The sequence below is a fragment of the Monodon monoceros genome, unplaced genomic scaffold, assembly GCF_005190385.1.
Source record: "Monodon monoceros isolate NGI ecotype Baffin Bay Population unplaced genomic scaffold, NGI_Narwhal_1 Super_Scaffold_11, whole genome shotgun sequence".
Classification (NCBI taxonomy): Eukaryota; Metazoa; Chordata; class Mammalia; order Artiodactyla; family Monodontidae; genus Monodon; species Monodon monoceros.
Window position 1 is genome coordinate 133907810 of NW_021703767.1, and position 25318 is coordinate 133933127.

At 38.6% G+C, this 25318-nt stretch overlaps 1 protein-coding gene and 1 non-coding gene across 9 annotated transcripts in view; both read right to left on the bottom strand.

Annotated features, from left to right (window-relative positions):
- Positions 1 to 25318, bottom strand: part of TBC1D5 (TBC1 domain family member 5) — a 540605-nt gene that overhangs the window by 85715 nt on the left and 429572 nt on the right. For all 8 annotated transcript variants that reach the window (XM_029214159.1, XM_029214153.1, XM_029214160.1 and 5 more), the window contains one exon: positions 19112 to 19197. In XM_029214159.1, coding sequence (XP_029069992.1) covers positions 19112 to 19197 — 86 coding nt within the window. The remainder of the gene's footprint in view (positions 1 to 19111; positions 19198 to 25318) is intronic.
- TRNAQ-UUG lies at positions 19396 to 19467 on the bottom strand. Its single transcript has one exon. It is a non-coding gene; the product is annotated as a tRNA-Gln (tRNA).

Below are 25318 nucleotides of genomic sequence, written 5' to 3' on the forward strand. Positions count from 1 at the left end.
CCGCGTTCCGTATCCTCCTCCCCCACGTCCCTGCTTTACTCTTCCTGATGGTGCTTTGCATCATCTGACATACTACATATTTTACTTATTTGGCTATGATCTGTCCACCTCCCCCAACCCCCACTGGAATAAATGTTTCATGGAGACAGGACTTCGGTCTCTCTGCCATGTTGCCAGTCGCCTAGAACATAACAGGTGTTCTAGAAACATGTGTTAAAAGGCAGCTGCGTCTGCCTGTAGTCTAAGCCTTTACACCTATTCCCATGGAGGAAGCGTCCCTTGCTCCTGGCCACGGCCCGCCTCCCCACGTGCGGGGAGATCCCATCTGCTCTGACCTTTGGAGACTGTTGCTCCTGGATCTTGCTCTCCTGCATCACCATTTCCCCCTTTCTACCGTATCTTTCCCATGAGCACACAACCGTGGTGTGTGTGTGCGCGCGCACGCGTGTCTCCCAACTTCTCCTTTGAACCTGCATTCCTTCCTGGTTACCATCCTACTTCTTTCCCTCCTCACAACACGTCTTTTCAGAAGTGTCTTAATGTGCTACTTGTGCTTCTCCAGTCCTGGCCCACTAAGGTCTGGCTGTGGCCTCCTTGCCATCGCTCTGAAACCACCCCTGGAGGTCACCAATGACTCCGCAGAGCAAAGGTCCACCCTTACTTCGCGCCACGTCTCAGCAGCAGCCAACTGCCCTCCACTCCCCGCTCCCTCTCAGACAGGTCCTCTCTCGGACACCAGGGTTTGCCAGCACCTGTGCTCTGTCTGGCAGATAGAGGACACCAAGTCAACATTGGCTAAAATGAATGATTACTTCCCAAATGATTCATCATCTTGAAGTATCTCAGGGCTATTACGTGAAAGACCAGTTATGATTATAAATTATTTTAGTTGTAGGAGGCTGACCATGTCAATATCAAAGTTTGCATTTTTACTGCCCAATCATTAATAGAAGCTTGTTTTCTCACATTTAGCTTCTTTTTCATAAAAGTAGGAAACTGAAAATCAAGTTTGAGGGATCCACTTGTTATGATTTTAGTTACCTTGAATTTTGCCATCATTTCGTCCTCTCAGATCTACCTGGCAGCACTTACATGGTAATTCTCCTACTTTTTATATGACAGCTGTAACCTTGCCGTTACTAGATAGGGCGCTAGAACAGAACTGATCCAGAGTTCTGTAATAAAAAGCAAAGAACACTATGCTTCTTCCTTCCATAAAGTCTTTAACGGTCCTAGCTAATATTATGGGCTAGGTATGGGAAACTTATATTGCTTCAGAGATTGGACAAATCAAATTTAAAACCTGGAATTTGCTTTATAAAAGAAACGAGCTATTCATTTATAACGCATGAAATGTGAAAAAAAATCCTTTTTCAAATGGTTCGTTTTGCATCATTTCATCTTTAAAGAACAAAGCTATTTAATGTTCTTCGAAAAATTATTGAAAATAATGTTTCCTAATGGAGATGAGTATATATAGTGATGATGCACCACTTATTTCCAATTTTTTATTCATTTATTTATTTTTTTGCGGTACGCGGGCCTCTCAGCGCTGTGGCCTCTCCCGTTGCGGAGCACAGGCTCCGGACGCGCAGGCTCAGCAGCCATGGCTCACGGGCCCAGCTGCTCCGCGGCATGTGGGATCTTCCCGGACCAGGGCACGAACCCATGTCCCCTGCATTGGCAGGCAGACTCTCAACCACTGCGCTGCCAGGGAAGCCCTATTTCCAATTTTTATACGCTTCCTAAGGAAGTAGAGACCTCTCAATGTATAGACACTACAGCTTGGCAACAGAGAAGGCGCTCAATACATGTTTATTGAGAAAAAGAATGAATGACATGTAAAGAACTCATAAATTCTGGATTCAGAAGGCGTTCCCCTCTGGCACTCAGTGCACTCAGCAGCCTGCGTGCATCCCCCTTTCTCGCGAGTCATAGTGGAAAGAAGGGTTATCAGGATACTGAAATTCCACTGCGGTTTAGTTGCGCTTGTATGCAAGTCAAGATCCATAATTCACGGATATGAAGAAGTTATAATGTTGTTACCCTTTTTTTATAAACAAAAATGTACTAGTCAAATTCCCATATTGCCAGTTCTAAAATTCATATGTTGATAAAAGTACTAAGAAACTGCTAGAGCATTATCAAGAGACTATGGTTATGGCATCTTCATTACTACTACAAACCATGAAAAACACACAGATCAAGCTCATGCCGAACCATTTTTCATCTGAATAGCTCTTAAAAGAGGATGAGCGCTGTTTTCCTTTTTTGAACGTTTTTTGTTTTCAACCAATTTCCCCCTCATCCACTACCCATGCTTCCAGAAGAATAAGAAGAATTTTGAAAACAACTATTGAAGGTGACTATTTTCAGGTAGAAACAATTATAACCCATGTACTTCTAGAGCAGGCATGCTAAGCATGCTGCCCGCTGTTTGTGTTTCAGGCATGACAACTTTTATGACAAAGTTAGCTAAGAGAGACCTTAAATATTAGCAGCAGCGGTCTTCGCAAGACACACTAAACATTCTGCAACAATTATTATTGGCTGTCAAGTCACGTGTGCTAAATTCATGAAAATTAATGCAGTTGTCAAGAGATCTGATGGACAGTGAGGACCGGACTGGATTGGATTAAAGATGGCGGCAATGGGGCTTCCCTGGTGGCGCAGTGGTTGGGAGTCCGCCTGCCGATGCAGGGGACGCGGGTTCGTGTCCCGGTCCGGGAAGATCCCACATGCCGCGGAGCGGCTGGGCCCGTAAGCCATGGCCACTGAGCCTGCGCGTCTGGAGCCTGTGCTCCGCAACGGGAGAGGCCACAACAGTGAGAGAGGTCCGCGTACCACAAAAAAACACAAAAAGCCACAAAAACCAAAACAAAACAAAACAAAAAAAGATGGCGGCAACGTGTAAATAGTGTTAAAAGAAATGCTAAGAGGGCTTTAGAGTTAACAAGACATTGAACACCAAATCTAATGAGCAACTGGCTCTGTGTAATCAAAGTTCTTTGTTACTGTCGTCTACACTACATACTATTATTAAAAACAGTATCACCTAGGAGGGATTGTTTGGAAATTGTGCCAAGAACTTTCTTTTAGCACAGCCTCTTCAGTGGGTTAAATCAGCAGCAACAGAGGCATCTTCCTGAAGATCCATGAATCCTTCGAAATACCTGTACCAGAACCCAACCTGGCTTCACTGTTGGGCCCTTTGTGTACAGTTTCTGAAATTCTGAAAGTGGGTGACTCTTGCTGCCTCTTCTACCCTCTTCCTACCAACTTGATCTCTTGCAGCCTGGCTTTCTAACTCACACTCTGTTTACTGAAAGAGCTTCTAGGGTCTCCAATGCCTTCTTAATTCCCAGGATCATGAACTGCTCTCATTCAGCTTCTAAAACCTTTCTAAAACTTAAAAAAAAAAAAAGTATCGCCTCTGTAAAAACTCTCCACAACCTTCTTTCATTTCCTGGTATCCAAATCTTTTCACCACCCTGATTTATTTCCTTCTTACCTACAGATTTCTTTCAAGTCTGATATTAAGTATCTAATATTTGTTTATTTCACTCCTCTTGCAATAAAATGTTGTTAAATGCTTGTTTATATTTTTGTCAAATAATGAGTTTTCAACTCATTTTTAATTATTTTATCTATATTCCCAAAGGTTGAATGCTTGGTTCATTCATTCATTCACTTACTCATTTTCTCTTTTTCCCAATATAAGTATTTAAAGCTGCACATTTGCATCTGATTAAAGCAATAGCATCAGGACTTCCCCGATGGTATAGTGGTTAAGACTCCTTGCTCCCAATGCAGGGGGCCCCTGCACGATCCCACATGCATGCCGCAACTAAGGGTTCACATGCCACAACTAAGGAGCCGGTGAGCCACAAATAAGGAGCCTGTGAACTGCAACTAAGGAGCCTGCCTGCCACAACTAAGACCCAGCACAACCAAGTAAATAAATAAAATAAATAAATATTTAAAAAATTAAAGCAATTGCATCAAAGATTTTCCCTCACATTTTCAAATAGTCTGTTGATCCAACTGTTATTTAGATACATTTAAAATTTTAGACAGTTGGGTTTCTCTTAAGTATATTACTCATTTTGTTTTATTAAATAAAAATAGAAATATCAGAGAATGGAAGTGGGGAAATATTCTGATTTTTCAAAAGGAGTGTGGAAACCAAACTGTAAAATAGACTGGTTTATACAAATATTTTTACTAATTACTTGGAAATGGCTGTGTTTATTACAAGTAGCCAGTCTGGTTCACTAAAAACAAGTCATTCTAAGACAACTCTATTTCTTATCTGAAGCGCTGACCTCTGTTGGATTTTATCAAGGTGCAGTGGATATAATGGAGGATAATACACACTTAGTTACAGCTGAACAACTGTACCTCACTTGTACCGCTGAATGTTCTAGCACCCCTTTGGTGACATGTGTCTCAGACTTGGTTCACAGACCTCCTCACCAGTCCTTTTTTTTAAAGGTCATAATCTTCTGTCACTGAATTGCGTAACTTGGAAGAGTTATTTAGCCTGTTGTCTGGACCTTAGTTTCCTTATCTTTAAACCATGGGGGCTGAGTTATATGATATTTTGTGTCCCTTTGAGATAGAAGATCCTATAGTTTTAAGACTTGAAGAAAGAGAACATGGGCTTATGAATTTTAGACCAAAAGCTGCAGAGGCACCCAATACATCAGATAAAATAATCAAAATTTAAAATACTCTCAAGAGGGTAGCATGAGAAATAAATGAAACACATAACATTTAATGAAGATAAATAAAAGCTTATACACTTAGGTTAAAACTTTTGACAACTGCTCATTACAGATAGAATAGGGAGGCATGGATTAACGTGAGTTCATATTAAAAAACAAAAAGTCAAGCTCCCAAAAATGAATGTTTTGGTCTGGTCTACAAGGCTAATCTGAGCCCATAATGATGTTGCAGGAGAAAAATAAGATTCTTGGGGTACATTAATTCTAGATGAGTGAACTTCTGGGTTTCCAGGCAAGCGTGTAAAATGCTTGGAAGTCTTTACACTGTCCTAACAACAAGTAGAAAGCTGAACAAACTGAAAAAAAAAAATCAACATTTTTTTCTTAGATCCATAAGAGAAGTGAGGTCAAAGGGCAAACTGCTGTCACCCAGATCGGAGAGAGTGACGGGTGAATACAGAGGATCACGACCTACCAGAGCAGAAACCCACAAGAACCAGTGCTGGGGTAGGGAAATTGGAACTGTGGCTGAATTGCTAGAAGCTCAGTGTGGACAAACTTGAGAGTTAAAATCTCCCAGGGGACCCAGTCAGGAGGGTGGAGGGGCAGCCCAAACTTCAGCGAGTTTTACCTCCTGGAGCTCTACCAGGTTCTCATGGTAAATATGGGAGAAAAATTGTGCTTCTGGCAGGGGTAGAGGAAAAGGAACCGTTTGAAATACACCAGAGCATCTTGTTCTTCTTAAATGGTCTGCCCTCAGGAGAAATATTTAACCAGAGTCCAACCTACAGGGATTTTTGCCGAGCCTAACTGACCTGGGGGAAGGCAAGTACCCAGCCCCAGCCCCCTCTAGCCGTCCTGTTCCACCTGATGTTGGTGGGGGCTGCAGCTGAGAGGCATGTGTCAAGTTCACAGTCTGGAAGCCCAGGCTCACTAAAAGATTGAGACCTAATCATAGGACCATAGAATGCTTCCTTTCCTCCACACCTTATCACCACATTACTAAAGGCCTATTTCTGGAGTTCCTTTTACCCAGTACAACATGTCCAACTATTAAAAAAAAAAAAAATTAAAAGATATACTAAAAAAGCAAAAAGCATACTTTGAAGAGAGAGAGCGACCAAGCTTCAGAACCAGACTCAGATACAGCAGGGATGTTGGAATTATCAGACTGGAAATTTTAAATCACTATGATTAAAATGCTAAAGACTCTTAAGGAATAAAGTATACAGCATGCAAGAACAGATAGGAAATATAAGCAGAGGGGAGGAACTTCTAAGGAAAAAAAAAAAGAAATGACAGAGATCAAAAATACTGTAACATAAACAAAGTATGTCTTTGATGGGCTTATTATTGATGGACATGGCTGAGGAAAGAATCTCTGAGGTTGAGGATATTTCAATAGAAACTCCCCAAGCAAACAGAAAAGACAGAAAAAGCAGAGCAGAATATCCAAGAATTGTGGGACAACCCTAAAAGATGTAACATTCAAATAATGGGAACACCAGAAGAAGAAAGAGAGAAAAGAACAGAAGAAATATTTGAAACAATGACTGAGAATTTCCCCCAAATTAATGTCAGTCAACAAACCAAAGATCCAGGAAGTTCAGAGAACACCAGGCAAGAAAAATGCCAAAAAAAAAACTATGCTTAGTCATATCATTTTTAAACTATGGAAAATCACAGGAAAAAAAAAATCCTGAAATAAGCCCGAGGAAAAAAAACAGCTTACCTATAGAGGAGCAAAAATAAGAACAACATTCTAATTATCCTCAGAAACCACGTATGCAAGAAGAGAGTGCAGTGAATATGTAAAGTTTTGAGAGAAAAAACCACCAACCTAGAATTCTGTACCCTGTGAAATTATCCCTCAAAAGTAAATATGGTATCTATATATAGTAAGTATATATTAACCTCTTATAGGAAACACGTTTTCCTTTAATAGTAAATATGATATGTTGCTAGAAATACTAGCTGACTGTCTACACTGCAGGAGGTAACTAACTGTACAATCATGGCAGACTGTTTTGGTGATGCATTAATTTCTGGCAGAACTGAATTCTGTGTCTATAAAATGGAGTGGAACAGTAGGGAGGTATGAAAATTACGATGGAAGAGAAATGGCTAAAAAAGCAGGGGAGCAAGTCCTCCAGTACTGTGAGAGCTGCCATGAGGGAAAGCAGCGCTTCTTCGCGTGGCTTTTAAAAAATAAGTTTACAAAAGTTACAGACAGTAACAGAAGACAGTTAAAAGGCTATGACACAGGAAATCCTTTCTAGTGATTTCACAGGCTCAATTTAAAATAGTAAGAGCTCCGTTTCTGGAACTGTGTAAGTAGAGATTAGAAAATCATTTTCAGACACACAGGCTCCCTGGCCCTGGCATGGGTGAGAGGCAGGGTTCAGTGAAAGCCCCTTCTGACTCTGACAGCTTGTGATCAGCTGAGCCAAATGGCTTCTACCATCACATTCACCATCCTGCTAAGATTACAGGACCAAAAAGAGGCCTGAATGATAGTGTGGGCCCTTGAGGGATGCTGACCAAACCCATCTCAAACTCAGGGGCCTACCTGTCTGCCCTGCCTCCTTATTTCCACGCTCAGTTTCTATTCTGTTCTTTTCACCTCTCCTTCCTCCTCTATGTTCATCTTCCCTCTGAGGCCTTTTTTCTCTATTCTTTTCCTTCTCCTTCCATCAAAATCTCCTTTTCTTTCTATCATATTCTCACCTCATCCTACCTATACTTTTTTCCATCATAAAAACATATAACTTACTTTAAAATTATCTTCTTAAGTGCAAGGAGTAGCTGGAAAAAGTAAATATAAATATGAGACTTTGGTTTTTGGATAGAAAAAATATTCTCTTTGCATCTCTGTAATTTTCTAGTCTGTCATTATTGATGTACCCTGAATGGATTATGATTCATATTTACCTCTTTCAGAATGCTTATTATATACATCCATCTTTTATTTGGAAATTTAAAACAGTTGCCATGGTTGCAAAATAATACTTTTCCAAATGATTCTAACATTTGAGCTAACGTTCATCATGTACTTCTACTCACAAATTCTCTAAGCTGAAGGTCTCAATTCTATAAAATGAATTGGTTTCCAACTTTCTTAATTCTTTACCTTTAAGGTTGAGTGTATCGAATTTGCTTCAATGAAAGACATCTATATGTAATTCTAATCTGTTTGCCATACTGTGAGGTTTCTATTAACTTAGAAAATGAACTCTCTCCATATCTCAAGAAACTCAAGATTTTATAGGCCTTTATAAAAACTATGTGATAAAAGTTAGTTTGCTATTACTTATTCCTTAGGAATCTGCCTTTCAAGTGAAACATGTTTCCTTTCATCTAGGAAGACCATGGTTATTTTGCGTGTGGCATGTAAATCTTTGTGACTGTTATGTGAAGCAAAAGGAGTGCTTGTTAGGGATAGAAAAGCTAGCCCTCATGAGAGGGTGGATATAAGCTAGACTGTAGGGCTCACCTAATTGGGTCTGAACACAATTTGTAATATTTGTTTAATATAACAAATAATTAGCAATTACACATTAATCGTGGTTGTATAAAATCATGAGATAAACTCCCCAAGACATATCTCTAGGAATAAATTTTGAGGTTTCTACTTCTAGAGTGGTGGTTTTCAACTAATTTATTTTCTGACCCAGTATCTGAGAGGGATACAAATCTCTCCCGTTAACCCTGGCCCATGGGAGTCTCTGGCCTAGGGAAATACATCAGAATGGAAGAGGATAAAGTTCTGAGATGCCCACCTGGTGGGGAGTTTTGCCCTCTTCACCTCTCTACCTTCACTTTGAGAATCACTATATATCTTCACAATTTAAAAAAAAATCACAAGCAGCTGTACTTAACATGTATCAAGAATCAACTGTTAAGGGTTTTAAGGAAGGAGGTATGGGAGCCAATAAAGATAAAGAAAGTGTGAGTGCACATAAACGTCCAAGGAAACAGTCACATTAAAAAAAGTACAGCCATGGAAGGGAACAGGTTAGATGCAGAAAAAAAGAGGAATTTATTTTCTCTCAATTGAAAAAAAATATATACAAGACTTCTGCACTAAAAACTATAAAACACTACTGAGGGAATGTGAAGAAGACTAATTGAATGAAGAGATAGTCCATGTTCATGGATTAGATAATTCAATAATATTAAGGGATCAGTTCTTTCCAAATTGATCTATAGATTCAGTGTAATTCCAACCAAAATCCCAATAATTTTTATAGAAGTTGACATGTAGATTCTAAAATTTATAAGGAAATGCAAAGAACCCAGAATTGCCAAAATAATAAAAAAAAGAATAAAGTTGGAGGATTCAGGCTATTTAAAGTCAAGACTTGCTATAAAGCTACATAATTCAGTTAGTGTGGTACTAGAGAAAGAATAGAAGGTCCAGAAATTGGCTTATATCTATATAGTCAATTGATTTTCAACCAAGGATCCAATTTAATTCAATGGGGAAAGGAAAGACTTTTAAACAAGTGGTACTGAACTGCTGGATACCTTTATGGAAAAAGATGGACTTTAATTTTTATCTCACTCCACACACAGACATTAACTTGACGTGGACCACAGATTTAATACAAATGTTAGAACCACAGAGCTTTTAGAAGAATACAGAATACCTTTGAGACTGTACAGTAAAGGGCTAACTCAGCGGGCATGGACTGTCCCAATCCTGCACATTCCAACATTGTTTAGGACTGGACCTCGAGGGACAACTGGGAGATAATCTCCTCTAGCCCTTGGAATATCCAACCTGATAAAAGTGTCTTTGTAGACCTGGGGCCTTGAGCCACACCAAAGTTTATGCTAACAATCAGATTTATGGTAAAAGTCTGTTTCTGTTCAACCTGGGCCCCTGCCACACTATATCAGTCTGACCTCTGGAGGGAACTGGAGATGGAGTAGCTAATGTTAGTCACATGGTTGCTTCATGACTACATGACTGACCTCTAATAACAAACCTTGGGGTCACCAAGTCCTGGGTGAGCTTCCCTGGTTGGCAACACTTCACATGTGTTGCCCTACATGGTTCCCAGGAGATTTAAGCAGTCCACTGGGAGCGGACACCTGGAAAGTTGTACCTGGTTTCTCTTAAGACTCTGAGTGAAAAATGTTGCCTGCCATATCAGTAAACAGAGGATGCTGCAGCCATCAAGCCATCACATTGTAGCCTCCCCAGTGGTGAGCCCTGAGGGAACTCAGGATGGAAACCGAATGCCCACCATCTAGCAGTCAACTGCGGCAGCCACCCCGACGGTGCACCCTGAGGAGACCCTGGATGAGAAAGCACAGGATGCTGGCCCCAGGTAGCTGAGGTGCATATCAAAGCAATGATTTCAGTGAGCCCAGACTCTTGCATCTTCCCATATACAGAAAAGCGCTCCATTCTTTAACGTGAGATGTCTGGTTTTCTTTAATTAACAGTAAACTTTTGATGTTCCGACTACCTGGTATTTGTCGCAAAAACTACTGTATATCCTGGCTCCCCCCTTGCCTCTTCAGAGCAGTCCCTCAGAGTGATCTGAGAGTCCTGTCTCCCTGGCTTGAAGACCTCAGAAAGTCCGCCGAATAAAACATAACCCTCAGCTTCTAGGTTGTGCATTTTTTCAGTCTACAACACCAACCTTTTTCCCTTCCTGATTTTAATCTATAATCTTTTGCCACAGTATACTATAAACATGAGTCTATCAGCTTTTCTGAGTTCTGTGAGTCCTTCTAGTGAAACTTCGAAGCCGAGCATGGTCTTAAGGACCCTCAACAATGGAAACTAAGGTGAGTCTTAGATAGGAGATTTCTTCAATAGGAAAATAAAATGCACTAGCCACAGAAGAAAAAAACTGGTAAAAGAAACTTCACTGAAATAATAATTTTCTGCTCATCAAAAGATATCACTAAGAAAATGAACAGGCAAGCCACACACTGGGGGAGGATAATATTTGCAGTACATTTATCTGACAAAGACTTCCATCCAGAATATATAAAGTATTCTTACAAATCAAGAATAAAAAGACAAACAACCCATTAAACACAGGCAAACAACCTGGACAGTTCACAAAAGAAGATATACAAATCACCAATATTCTATGAAAAGATGCCCAGGAAAATGCAAATTAAAACACAATGAGATAGCATTTTCACACCAACTAGAATAGATAAAATCAGAAAGACTGACAGTAGCGAATGTTGGCAAAGATGAAGAGCAGTTAGAACCCCCATATATTCCTGATGAGAGTGGAAAAAGGTATAATTACTTTGTAAAACAGTTTGTAGTTTCTTATAAAGTTAAACATAGATCTATCCATTAGGACAATTTAATTTCTAAATGTTTACCCAAGGGAAAGATAAACACCAAAACCAAAAACAACAAACAAAAACATCAAAACACCTGTACAAGAATGCTCTTAGCAGTCTTGTTCATAACACCCCAAATCTGGAAATAACCCAGTATCTATCAACAAGAGAATAGATAAACAACTTGTGATACATTGTATAGTGGAATACAACTCAACAATCTAAAGGAAGAAACTACTGATACATGCAACAACACGCATGAATTGCAAAAACATTATTCTGAATGAAGAAAGCTAGACAAAAATGAGTGCATACTGTGTGGCTCTATTTATGGGAAGCTCAAGAAAAGGCAAAACTAATATAAGGTAATAGAAATCAGACAGTGGTTGCCTTGGGATGAAGGGTTGGAATTGACCGTAAAGGGACACCAGGGAATTCTCGGGTGAAAGAAATGTTCACTCCAGATATATTGTTTTAGATGGTGCTTACAGGGGTATACACAGCTGTCAAAACTCATCAGACTGAACACTTAAGATCTGTGTTTTGTGTACAAATTACACTTAAATTTTTTAAAACAGGAGAAAGAGTTATTTACTCTGCCCTAAACAGGAGATAGTTTTACCAATTTACCTAAATTGGTTAGGAATTAACAACTCTCTCTGATACAAGAGAAAAAGCATTTCAGACATAGAATTGTTTATAGCATAAACTCTTATTTGAGCACAAAAATATCACAAAATTACATTTATATAGAAATCAGTGTCCTTTAAAATTCTGATTAGCCAATTAACTACTAAGGGACTATAACAATGGACTTCTTGGCTTTATGACTTGGGAAATATCATTAGCATATTATTTCTTTACCATATTTTAGCAATAAAATACTTCTGAGTAAATACAATAAAGCCTAATTTAAAAATCTTGTGGACCATATAAAATGGAAATTGGCCAGGAGAATTTTATAATGCCTTTTAGGTATTCAAAACAGTATTTATTTATTCAGTCATTAAACTAAATACTCACTGAATACTAGAAACAGTGCCAGGTACTGTGCTAGGCCCTGGCAATATGAAGATTCTAGGATTCAGTCCCTGACATCCATATGGTTCCTCTATAAATGAGGCTAGAAAGCATTCAATCATTTCACCAGTATTTGAATGTGTTCTCTGTGCCAGGTACTGAGGAAACAGCAATGACAGAGGCAGATGTGGTCCCTGTTCTCACAAAGCTCAAATTCTAGCATAAGATGACAACGGGCAGAAGAATTCCTAAGCTTCCTGGGATCACGCACTTTCTAGGACATTCTTGTTTAAGTCAGGTCCTGAGAAGAACGATCCTAAGCTGAGGCAGATCCTGATCCCAAGGAGAGATGGAAAATTATTGGCCATCAGGCATTCTTGGGGTAAAAATGGACTGGACGCCATCACTACTTCGTCACTGGAGCCCAGCTGAGGAATGTGGAAAACATCTTCAAAGCCCAGCGAACACTATTATTAGAATCATCTTTCCCTGGCTTCCTGCTGGATCCCATGCAGGGATCCTGACAAGGGGCCTTTAGTAGAGGTCTGCCAGAGGCCTGTACCTGCCAGAATTCTAATTCTGGAATCTTTCATTATTGGTATCAGTTAAGTTGTTTAAGCTCTGACACAAGGCAGAGGAAAGCTGGGAATATTAGCACAGAGAATGCTATTGCTGATCTGGTGAGTGGGCAGATCAGGAACTGAGCTTGGTTTCTTCCATCTCTACCAAGGTCTCATTTAATCAAGCGAAATATCTAACTTTGGTGACGTGAAATTGCTTAAGCAAGCTAAAAGACCTATAGTTGTGGAGTCTGTAAAAAGGCACCACTAGGGGCTTCCCTGGTGGCGCAGTGGTTGAGAGTCCGCCTGCCGAGGCAGGGGACACGGGTTCTTCGTGCCCCGGTCCGGGAAGATCCCACGTGCCGCGGAGCGGCTGGGCCAGTGAGCTGTGGCCCTTGAGCCTGCGCGTCCGGAGCCTGTGCTCCGCAACGGGAGAGGCCACAGCAGTGAGAGGCCCGCATACCGCAAAAAAAAAAAAAAAAAAAAGGCACCACTAGATAAAGTGACACGTGGCCTTGAGTCACTGCTGACAGCTCAGGCGTGATTATTTCATCACCTCTGCAGAGCAGATAAAAACTACACATTCTGAGAAATTGTGTTCTGTCATTTTCAAAACAGAAAACCCATGAATGTTCTGGAATAAAGAAGGTATGAGATTCTTCTCTTACTATAAGAGGTTGCAGTATTTAAAAACTATTAAATTCTGTTCCATGACTTCTCAATTGGGCACTTCAGTGGTCATAGATTCCTGAGTAAATTAGATGGGTCTTTCTGAAGACCAGTCACAATTTAGATGTGCTTTTTTTAAAAAAAAGTATGTATAGCAGCAATTTATGGTTATTTAAGGACAAAATTGGAGCAGGATTTGAGTGTTAAATTATTGTTCTGAGCTCAAAAATTGAATGAATAACAAAATGTCAATTCCCATTTTTAAAGAGAAATTTGCAAGTAAGTAAAATCAGAGCACAGTGACTATTACCCACACACGTAATGGAAAATCTACCACTAAAATACCTAGGCACTTGCGTTTAAAGACTTAATTATAGCAATCCATGGTAAAGCAGAGAAGAGAAATCAGGCTTCTTGATTTCTAGAGATATTCTTATCTCAAAATCACATGTCATCTTTGCATCCTCATCCCTCATTTGGATAAGCAACACAAATAGAAGTCCATTGCCCTAGACATAGCAAGTATTAGCTCCCTGCTTTCCAGGTGTCTGCCTGCCTCTTGTCTGTCCTCTGCTAACTGATCCCTGCTCGGGGTTCCCCCATGAGGATATAAATTACCTCTAGACCATCCCCACTACCTGTCTTGCTGCTCAATGACAGTCCCAATGCATTAACTCTTTAATAGCCTCTATACAGCTAAGAAAGTAGTTTTGCAAGGCTAATTATGGCTGAAGGGTCCAGCTTGGTAAAAGCATCTTAGGCATTAAATAGCTAAAGGGGGACTTTCCCAAGGATTTTGCAGCTACAATAGTTTCTGATCATGGATAAAGTAGTGGCAGGATAAACAAACCTCTGGGGAATAATGTGGTAGTTTTAAGGGCTACATACAGAATTAGGAGTACTATTTGGCAAGATTACCAAGCTTGTCTCAACTTATACTCCCTGTATTGGTGACTAAGGATATCCGTTCACCTTCACTGGTGCTAGCTTGCCCATTTATTCATTCATTCATTCAAAACCACTTTATTGAGGTATAACAGACATACAACGGCTGTACCCATTTAAAGTGTACAACTTGATAAGTTTGGAGATAAGTACACATCTGTGAAACTATCACCACAATCTATGCCATAAACCTAACCATCACCCCCAAAAGTTTCCTCCCACCCTCTTTATCACTACTATTTTTATTTATTTTATTTTTTGTGATAAGAACACTTAAGGTCTACTCGCTTAGCAAATTTTAAGTACACAATATAGTATTATTAACTATGGGCCTAGGCCGTACAGTAGATCGTGATGATTTACTCACCTCTGCCTCGTTTATTTTTAATTTGCTAATTTGAAAGGTGAAAAACAGTGCTTCATAGGTGTTTTAATTAATTACGCATTTATTTGATTAATTATGAGTTTGAACAGCTTTTTAAATGTTTATTTGCTGTTTGCAATACTTTCATTGAGTGCCTACTATATTCTAGGCACTATTTTAGGTGCTGAGGATAAGACAGTTAACAAGACAAACATGCAGAGTTTACATTTCAATGCAAGAAACAAACTGTAAAAACAAACTGAAAAGCTGAAAAAAAATTAAAAATACCATTTCAGCTATTAAAAAAAAGCCCCACAAAAACAATAACAAAGCAAATTAGAGGGACAGAGTAGAGTGGTCCATTATTTTAGACAGGGCAGTCAAAGAGAGGTTCTCTGAAGAGACGATATTTGAACACAGACTGAGCAGTAAGTGTGCCATGTGGATTCTTGGGGAAGAACCCAGACACGGGGAGAAACAAGCTCAAAGCTCCTGAAGTGGGAACTTGTTCGAGAGCTGGAGGGATGGTAAGCAGCCCGGTGTGGCTGCAGTCCAGTGAACAAGAGAGCAGGGTGGTGGGGTTGGAGAGACAGGATCATGTAGGGCCTGCCTTGCAGACCACTGAAAAGGCTTTGGATTTGACCCCAAATGTTTTGGGAAGCCATGGAAGGGCTCTGAGCAGAAGAGTGATATGATTGGACTTGCATAGGGAGATGGGTTAGGAGACCGTGGGGGTGAGATGGGCAAGGCCACGTGACTTGGTGCCACCACTGCAGAGAGAGGTAAGTGGCTTAGTTCAGGATATAGTTTGAATAGGAGTTGCTGATGCACTTGACGTGTGATGTCAGAGAAGAAGAAGAGTTAAAGGCAATTCTAAGGGTTGATCAACTGGGTCATGACATTCATTGTGATGCAGAAACACTGGGGGAACAACAGGTGTGTGGAGGTGGAATCACGAGTTTAGTTTGGAACATGTGAGTCTGGAGTTCAAGGGAAGAGGTCAGACTGAAGATACAAGTGAAGGACCCTTTAGTCATAAATGGAACGTAAAGCCATGAACCTGGGCTGAGATCCTCTGGGCAGAGAGGAGTATGTCAGGAGATGTGATGGCCCCTGAAACAGATCTTGTGTTTCTTACTGAACTGTGTACGTTTCTATACATTAATGATATTATAGTTTGTCAGTCATTTATACTACAAATATTTTCCCAATTTTCTGTTTCCTTTTTGATTCAGTTTATTTTATTTTTGACATCTACTTAAAAACAGTTGTGTAATAAAATCCACCAGTCCTTCCCTTTGTGATTTCTTCCATTACTTTTAAGGCTAAAAAGTCTAGTAACTAGAGGTCAGACAGACATTTGTGTTTTATTTCTATGTTTGCTCGTTTGAATGAACTTTGATTAACTCAGAGTTTATTCTGGTGTGTGTTAAGTTTATAAGTTGATACCTTTTCAAAAGATTTGTCAAGTTTCCCAGTACCATCTCTGAACTCTTTCTCTCCTCATTTGCTGGTCTGTGATGTCTTCACACACTACACTTTATTTGGTTCAGTTTCAATTTCAAGCTTTGAAATTGCAACAGTGATGATGAGAAATCTGCTTTGCATCCTTACAGTGTTACTTTGTGTAAGAATCTCAATGTGCTTACAAGGAAATATATAAAACAGAACTAACATTTTTGAGAAGAAAAATGCTGGGACAGAAAGCTAAATGGAAGAGAGATAAAACATCAAGGGGAAAAAGGAAAGGGTACAGTCTATTTCCTTTTTTGAAAAAAAAAAAAGTAGATGTTGAAAAATGTAAAAATAGAATCATGTATACATACAACAAATACTGAGTAACCTCCCCACACCAGCCAGGATTATCTAGGTGCCCTCAAGTAGTGAGTAAGACAAGGGACCTGCCTGCAGGGGGCTTGACTTTAGTGGGGAGGTTGGGGAGATAGATGATACATATGTCTATGACTTCTGTGAGTAAAGAATGCTATGAAAATAAGATGGGGGCAGTGGGGTAGAGAGTGACCAAGGGAGGTGAAGACAAAAGGGAGGTCAAGAGAGGCTTGTGTGAACATATGGATCGCTAACAGGCACATGAAAAGCTGCTCAGTATCACTAATCATTAGAGAAATGCAAATCACAACTACAATGAGGTTTCACCTCACACCAGTCAGAATGGCCATCATCAAAAAGTCTACAAACAACAAATGCTGGAGAGGGTGTGGATGAAAGGGAACCCTCTTGCAGTGTTGGTGGGAATGTGAATTGGTACAGCCACTATGGAGAACAGTATTGAGGTTCCTCAAAAAACTAAAAATAGAGCTACCATATGATTCTGCAATCCCACTCCTGGGCATATATCCAGACAAAACTATGATTCGAAAAGATACATGCACCCCTATGTTCATCGCAGCACGATTTACAATATCCAAGACATGGACATGGAAACAACCTAAATGTCCATTGACAGATGAATGGAAAAAGAAGATGTAAGTCAGAAATAGAAAGATAAATACCATATGATATCACTTATATATGGAATCTAAAATATGACACAAATGAACCTACCTACGAAACAGAAACAGACTGACAGACATAGAGAACAGACTTGTGGTTGCCAAGGCGGGGTGGGGAGGGGAGGGATGGAGTGGGAGTTTGGGATTAGCAGATGCAAACTATTATACAGAGAATGGATAAACAACAAGGTCTTACCGTATGGCACAGGGAACTATATTCAATATCCTGTGATAAACCATAATGGAAGAGAAATGTAGATACATGTATAACTGAATCACTTTGCTGTACAGCAGAAATTAACACAACATTGTAAATCAACTATATGTCAATAAAAAAAAAAAACTGTGAGAGAGAGATAGGCTTGCCTTGTGTGAGATATTTGTGCTGAGCCATAAATCATGAAGCTGAAAAGGAAGAGGGGAGGTGGGAGGAGAACAGGGAAGCACTATGGCCCCAGGCAAGCTCAAGCAAGAGGGAAGAGAAGGGGAGGGTGGAGGAGATGAGGTCATTAGGGGAGGGGCAAGGGAAGAAGACTGGATTATGGGAGGTATTAGGAAGCCTTTGGAGGTTCAAGTGGGAGTGTGATCTAATCTGCTGGAAACTGAGAGTTTACAGGCCATCCTGTGAAAACTAACCTGAGGGAGGTGGTGGGCAGGGGGTGCAGGGTGGAGATTAGGGGAGAGAAGAAGGAGCTCCAGCTGGAAAGATCTTGTATGAAGTACCTAAAATATACTTTTTAAAAAACATATCAAAACTAAATACTTGACAGGGAGGAAATACAAGTGATTAGACTGTAAGATTCCTGAGGGCTAGGATTTTTGTCTGGTTTGTTCACTATCTCCAATGCCTAGAATACTGAGAGTCTGGCACTCAAGAAGAATTTGTTAAATTAAATGAACAAAGTGACTATAGGGAAAAACCTTTTATTTGTGAACCAAGAATCAGATGAAATGAACAAACAGAAAAGAGTTTCACAGAAGCCTTGTGGGCTACAGAACTGGTCTTATAATTACATAGCCCTTCAAAACATGAGACAGACTTCAATCAAGGATGGGTAATTTAAAAATAACGTTACACTAAGGGTTCAAAATGCAAGTTTAAATTTAGCTGCTTTCTTGTAAAATCCTCTCACCCCTCAGACGATGAGTTTCGATGTGTCAGGAATTATGTCTTTTTTTAAAACTCTCCAAGTAGGAGCAGAACACATCATGTACGTGTACTCCAGCCATGTATATTTAGGTTGTTGGAATTCTACTGAAGAAAAGCTAGCACAGAGGCAAAATGCTTAAGGAAGAAAATTCGGACAACTTGCAGCATTTATCATGACTAACATTTTAGTCTACCAGAGTAAATTTTGAAATTATGTTCTAATTTGAGATGGTTCTGGTTTGATGAGTTAACTCTTAAGACATCTGAGTATAGTATTATGAAAGAACAAAACTGTTCATCAACCCTTTATGCCAGTGTTAGTTTCTTTTAAAAGTAGGATTTTAATTTTTTTTTATTCCTACAGTGACCCTTAAAATTTCTATGTATGTAATCACAAATGCACACACAAGATACATTTATAAGCTTATTGCGTAGTTCTAAGGACAGTTGGGAAACCCAGTTTTAATTTTGTTACTGAAATAATTTAAACATATATTACAGAACTGCTTCTTTTCAATCAACAGCTAGGGTCTAGAAAGAGACTGCACAAGCAGGCACAATTTATTCAGGTTTCTTAGTGTTAGAAGAACAAAGTTGCCAAACTTCAATCTGTAACAAGTACTCTTAAATTTATTTAATTTTTCACCTTACCACTGACATCAACATACATCCTTTGCTCATGCCTTAAAAAAAAACTCAGATAATTTATTTTACAAAGATTCATTACATGCATTAACCGTTGGCATACTCAAATCTGGGAAATTATTTTCAGCAAATGTGTAACATTTCCTGACGATCTCCAAGAATATTTTAGTGACTTTCATCAGAGAAAGAGGACTTACCGGCTTTTATTCATGAGGTCTGCTCCTCGGGCTTTGTAATAATCTAAATTTGGATGGAACTGATAAGTCACTGGTCTTGGATTTCTCTATAGAAAAAAAAAAAAAGCAGTAAATTAAAATGTATAAAGCTATTTAAATTATACATTAACACATAAAAGAATGAAACAATTGTTTTTATATTCTTTCAGAAAAAAATACGTATAATAATGAAGTTTAATAATTAATGTGCTTGGGTTTTTCTGTTTTTTTAATTTGGCTGCGCCTCATGGCTTGTGGGATCTTAATTCCCTGACCAGGAATTGAACCTGGGCCACAGCAGTCAAAGTGCCGAGACCTAACCACTGGACTGCCAGGGAACTCCCTGTTTTTTTGTTTGTTTTTATTGTTGAAGTTTTGCCTTAACTGATCTTAGTCTGATTAAACACTGAAATTGTTTTAATACATTTTCTTTTTACCTGTTTCATAGTTCACACAGATTTATTCCTTTCATTAGATTTCTTTTTGATAATTTTGATCATTTTCAATATGCCTTTCCAAAATACAATCAGACAAAATTACAACAAAACTGAAATATTATATGAGATTAACCCCAGCATAATCTATGCCTAAGGCCTAGGAGACACAAAGTGTCAAGAAAGCTGCATCTGAAGAAGAGCAAAACTCAAGTTAGTTTTTGATAACCAAAGTGCTATATATGCCCACTAGATGGCACACCGAGCCTTTCTTCTCCTAAAATGAATGAGTTATTTCAGAATTCAGCAATTCTTTTGAAGTTTGCACTTTCTATGTCATCTATTCTTATATACGAGTTTAATAAGTGCCCAGGTAGTAGAAATACAAAAGCAAACTGACCAATGCACATTTTCATAAAAGCAGCAACACACTGTACTTTCTGGCATGTAGTATTATTTATAAACTTGCAGAAATGTCCTTGAATCATTAGGTTGGGTGTGTCTATTTACATAGGTTGCTATTATTTAATATGTCTATTATTTAAAAGTATCAAGTCCCTCAGGCAAATACAAATTAATCAAATACACTTTCAGTTTATAAAAATGTAACACGTTAATAGCATAACTTAAATGAATACCATCATCTCTGAAAGGTTAAATTATATGTATTTTTCCTTAAATAGTTTTTAAAAACTTATAAATAAATGTGTTCCAATGTTTACCTGAACATATAACTCAAGTTAATAATTAGGACTTTGAACAAGAGCATGCCCTGTCCTTTGAGAGATCTAACTAGGCATAAAAAGGCTGCATTTTATCTTAATAGAAAATTACCAATAGGCTTTGATATCAGTCCTTGGAGACATAATCCCAAGGCACGGATATACTTGCATGTAGGCGGGGGTACATAATTGCTAAGGTTAAATAGTTTGAAATTCATCAAGCTAACAAGCTGCATCTTAAGGCCATGATGGACCTTTTCTTTTTCTGCTGAAAAGAGAATATTTACAGAGCTCAACCCTTTCATATCTCTTCCAAGTCAGCCGTAATCATCTGACAAAAATGACAATCCCTTGATTTAGCTCCAGCTACTACTCCACTGGTTTGGTATTCAACACAGTTCTACAATAATCAAATCTGAATTGCCTTGATGAAGATAACTGATGCTTCCATGACTACCATACTATTAAGTCTAACAGTGCAACTTCTAGCTCTCTAGGAATTACATAGGTTTCCTCTTGGTAGCTGATGACAACCTGGACCCAAGCATAACGGGAAAATGAAATAGAGGTCAAAGCCACTGGCAGACTGACAGTGCATTCCTGATTTATTTTAAAAATTAACTTGCGTAGGACTATCACTCATAACCAATTTTGTTCTTTATTCTCAGTACCTGGAAACATTTTGTTTTCGTTACTATGAAAGGCTTTTCTTCTCTGACTTTCAACAAATTAATAAAGGATTATGTTCCTCTTTGCTAGGAAACAATGAAAGCAGGGAATGCATGGAGCAATTTCTTGAAACATCTTTATAAAGAAATGACAAGCAATTCAAGACACGAAGTGCTGATCTATCTAAGCACTTAAAGCCATTATTAGGAATAATGATCTAACTTGAACATATGAATGAGGCTCAAGTATTGCTTTCACTGAGGCCTATTTAAATTCCTAGGAGACTTACTAGTATCAAAAGGAGAGGCAGTTTAAAGTGCCACTGTACTGGGATGGAAAAGAAAGAATCAAAAGATGATGTTGAAAAATAGTATTTGAAATGTAAGAAAATAAAATCAGAAGTTATAGTTTAAAGTCATTCAATAGGGTTTTCTATCTGAGAAGGTGATACTGTTACTAAAACAGAAGTATGTGTACACATGGATGGTCTAGACCAGCACTGTCCAACAGAAGTATAATGTGGGTCACAAACGCAGGCTTCATATGTAATTTAAAATGTTCTAGCAACCATGTTAAAAAAAAAAGAGAGAAAAAAAGAGTGAAAGTAACTGTAATAATATTTTGTTTCATTTGGTATATCCAAAATGTTGTCATTTTAACATGTAATCAATATAAAAAATAGAGATATTTTACATGCTTTCTTTTGTACAAAGTGTTTGAAATCTTGTGTATGCTTTACACTGAGAGCACATCTCAGTTTGGACCAGCCACACTTCAGGAGCTCAATGGCCACCTGTGGCTGTAGCTACTGAATGTCTGATACCTCTGTAAACCAACATGTGGCTATAGAAATCAACAGGTATAGACACTTATTTAAAAAGGGCACATGCCTTTTTTTATACATTAAGATTCAGTACTGGCAGTTCTTTAATTCACCTATAATTCTTCTCTTTTAATTTAGTTTAGTCTCTTCTGAATAAGTTTTAAAAAGTCAAGAAATTTTGGAGCAATATCTTCTCACACAACTATGTACCAAAATGATAGCAATGGTTTCCTTAGTGGGATGAGATTAAATGAGCAGAATTCTAACCTCATGCAATTGAAATATTTTAAAAGTAACATTTGCCTTTCTTATTTCAAAGGATTCTTTTCCAAATAAAGTTTAACAGAAATATAACAGTTTTGATTTCTATTTTTTTATAGATCTGGAATTTCCTCTAAAATGTAAGAGCCACTAGAATTCTACACATATAAAACTCTGTATGTAAGAAAGACCAGACCCAATGACAGTTTTAAGTTCTCATTGTGTAGGACATGTGATGTGGACAACTTTATTTTTTTTTATTTTTTTAACATCTTTATTGGAGTATAATTGCTTTACAATGGTGTGTTAGTTTCTGCTTTACAACAAAATGAATCAGTTATATATATACATATGTTCCCATATCTCATCCCTCTTGCGTCTCCCTCCCTCCCATCCTCCCTATCCCACCCCTCCAGGCGATCACAAAGCACCGAGCTGATCTCCCTGTGGTGGACAACTTTAAAAGTATGTCTTTGCAAAATATTGGAACAATTAGTAATTATTTTAAACCCACTTTCACACAGTCAGGATTCCAAATATTATAAGCTTTTCCAAGCCAAAGTACATTAAAAAAAAAAAAAAAAAGCAAAAACAACAGAAAAACCCACTTCTATTTATTTGGGGGAATTTTTCTTCAGAAGAAAAAATGGTAATTATACCCTAACTTATATTGGTCTGTGTACAGAGGAATACCAATTATGTTTCATGACCTGAGAAGTCTACATAACTATACATGAAAATGCAGAAATCACAAATTCAATCCACCCTGGGTTTACCATGCCTTTCCTAAACCAACCTGGATGGACTCAAAATAAATCTTCCACAAGACTGCAGCTAATTAACTTCCCAAGTACCACTCCATCCTTCTCTGTTAACAAGCTGTTGGAGCTCTTCTTAAGGCTTTCTCTTCAGCATGTTACTTTATGGTAATAGAAGAATGCTGAAACTCCCACCTGTGGCACAGATAGGCTGAAATCTGGGGAGGCAGCTTAGAGCCTTGTGGACAAAATGACTTACAGAAGCAGGATAGATAACAGTAGAAACAAGTATCCTAGAGGGAACTATACGGAAAAAAAACAAAACAAACCAAACTCGTGTGGTACTTCTGAATTTTCAAAATGCTTTGGTTAATTTGGCGTGATCAAATCAATTTACAAGTAGTGCTTAAATGACAGCAATCAATGTTAGGGACAAAACTGATTGAAACCTAACCTCTCCGTTATAGTTAACATTCTTCACTTCTGAGTTCTATATTATACGATAGTAAGCTGTGCCTTAATGTAATTTCAGGTAAAACACTCTGTCCCTTACTGAGTGTGGCTTTTGATGGTGGACAACTCCCCTCCGTTCTACTCTGTAATAGAAGTCCCTCCTTACCACCCTTACCCGCACAGTAATATTTCAGGACTTTAAGTTCAAACTCACTTTGCTATGGTAGTGTACAAAAATATTTAAATGCTAACACACACTAAGTACAACTAACCACAAGAAGTGAAATTAACCACAAGATGAAATGTGACAATTTTCCTTGTTCTGAGCCTGGTGAAATCAAACTCATCCAACAAAGGTCATCACAAATAGTACTTTCTAGACTGATCCCCTAACTCCCTTCCCTCACCTGAGGACGATAATCTCCTTTTGCATCGTTAATGGAAACTCCAGAAGGAAAAGAGTCTGAAGCACTCATCCTGCTTGGAACAACACATCGCCTGCCTTTCAAAGGTCTGGCTATTTGTAAACACATGTAGAACTGAACGGAGCAAAAGATAAGCAATTCCAGTGATCCCTGTTCTAATCTATGAATGTACCAGCAGGAGGTAAAGAAGAGTAAAAGTGTTATGTTAGAAACAAAGGGACTAAGGTAGACCTAACATCTGCTTTAGAGGCACAGGCTGCCTGGCAGGGGAGGCCAGGGATCCGGAGTCAGGGAGGTTCAAGTCCAGAGCCTGCCCCTCCCACGCCTGGCTGGGAAGGAGTCAATTTACACTCCGGCTCAGGTTTTCTCATCTGCAACATAACGGAAAGGATTAAAGGGGACAATGAACATTAGGTGCGGCACAGTGCTGGGCACTTGTAAAAACTCAATAAAATGGAAGCTACAATTACCTTCTGATACCACTGAGCACTGATAAAACAGAACTTTGACAGCAGATCTGACAGCTTGATGACTTGAAATCCATGATAACAAACAGGTAGAGAAAGCAGTGTTTCGTCCTTCTGATAACCATATATAAACTTAGGGCAGATATTACCAAACATTCCACTTTTTAAAAAGTAAAAACACATATTTAGGAAAATATATCATGCACAATGGACCTCATATGTGGGCAGAAAAGCTGTCTTATTTCTCAGAACAGGAGTACGTACATACATACAATTTTTTAAAAATTGTAAAACCACATACTATTAATGCACAGTTGTTTGCCAGCTAATGAGGTTACAGTAATTAAAGTGATTTCTTACAATAAGTCCAAATTATTATTTTTATAGTTTATTGGTTACAATTTTTACATTAAACTGATAAAGTTCCTGTAGCACTTGTTTAATAGAAAAGGTTAATTTATATTTACAATATAAATACAATGTCTGTTCGGCATGAAGAAAATATTTGACAAATGAAGCGTTACTTAGTTTGCTTTCCCCTAATACCTTGCTACCAACTCTTAATTTTTAGCATGGCAGATTAGGGGAAGAATAAGGCTCAGAAGGAGAAACAGCACTGTAAAAAATACGTCGAACATTTTCCCTTTGATGAAAAATGAGACTCTTATTTTAGTGAATATGTTATTGCCTCAATGCTGGGGAAAAGCAACTGCCATTAGAAAAACGAATTGCTCAGCTGTTTATAAGCAAAAAGCTCTGGGGGAATTTCTCAGGACCCCAAAGGCAAAGCATTACAGGGTTATGCAAACATATGTTGCAGGTGTTTTAGGGGAGACAGGTGGGCAAAACTCAGCCCTGGAAGAGGAGTTCCTGTAGCTGAAACGACGTAACCTAAATGCATCCAAGTGCAGGGCTGCCATGGCACCAGTGAACCAGAGCTGCAGAGCAAAAGCTCTCCCTAAAATAATTATCTTGTTAGTGCCAAGCAAACAGCATTTTTTCCTTCTTGTAGTTTTACAGAAAACAAACACTGTCAATTACTTTTTCTTTTTTTTTTTCCCCCCAACTAAAGGTATTTTAAACCTGGAACAAAGAACAGCCTGAAATAGTGATAATTATCCAAAAATGATAAGGATGAAGTATTGTTGCCTTCATTTAAACAAATATTCCTAAGAAG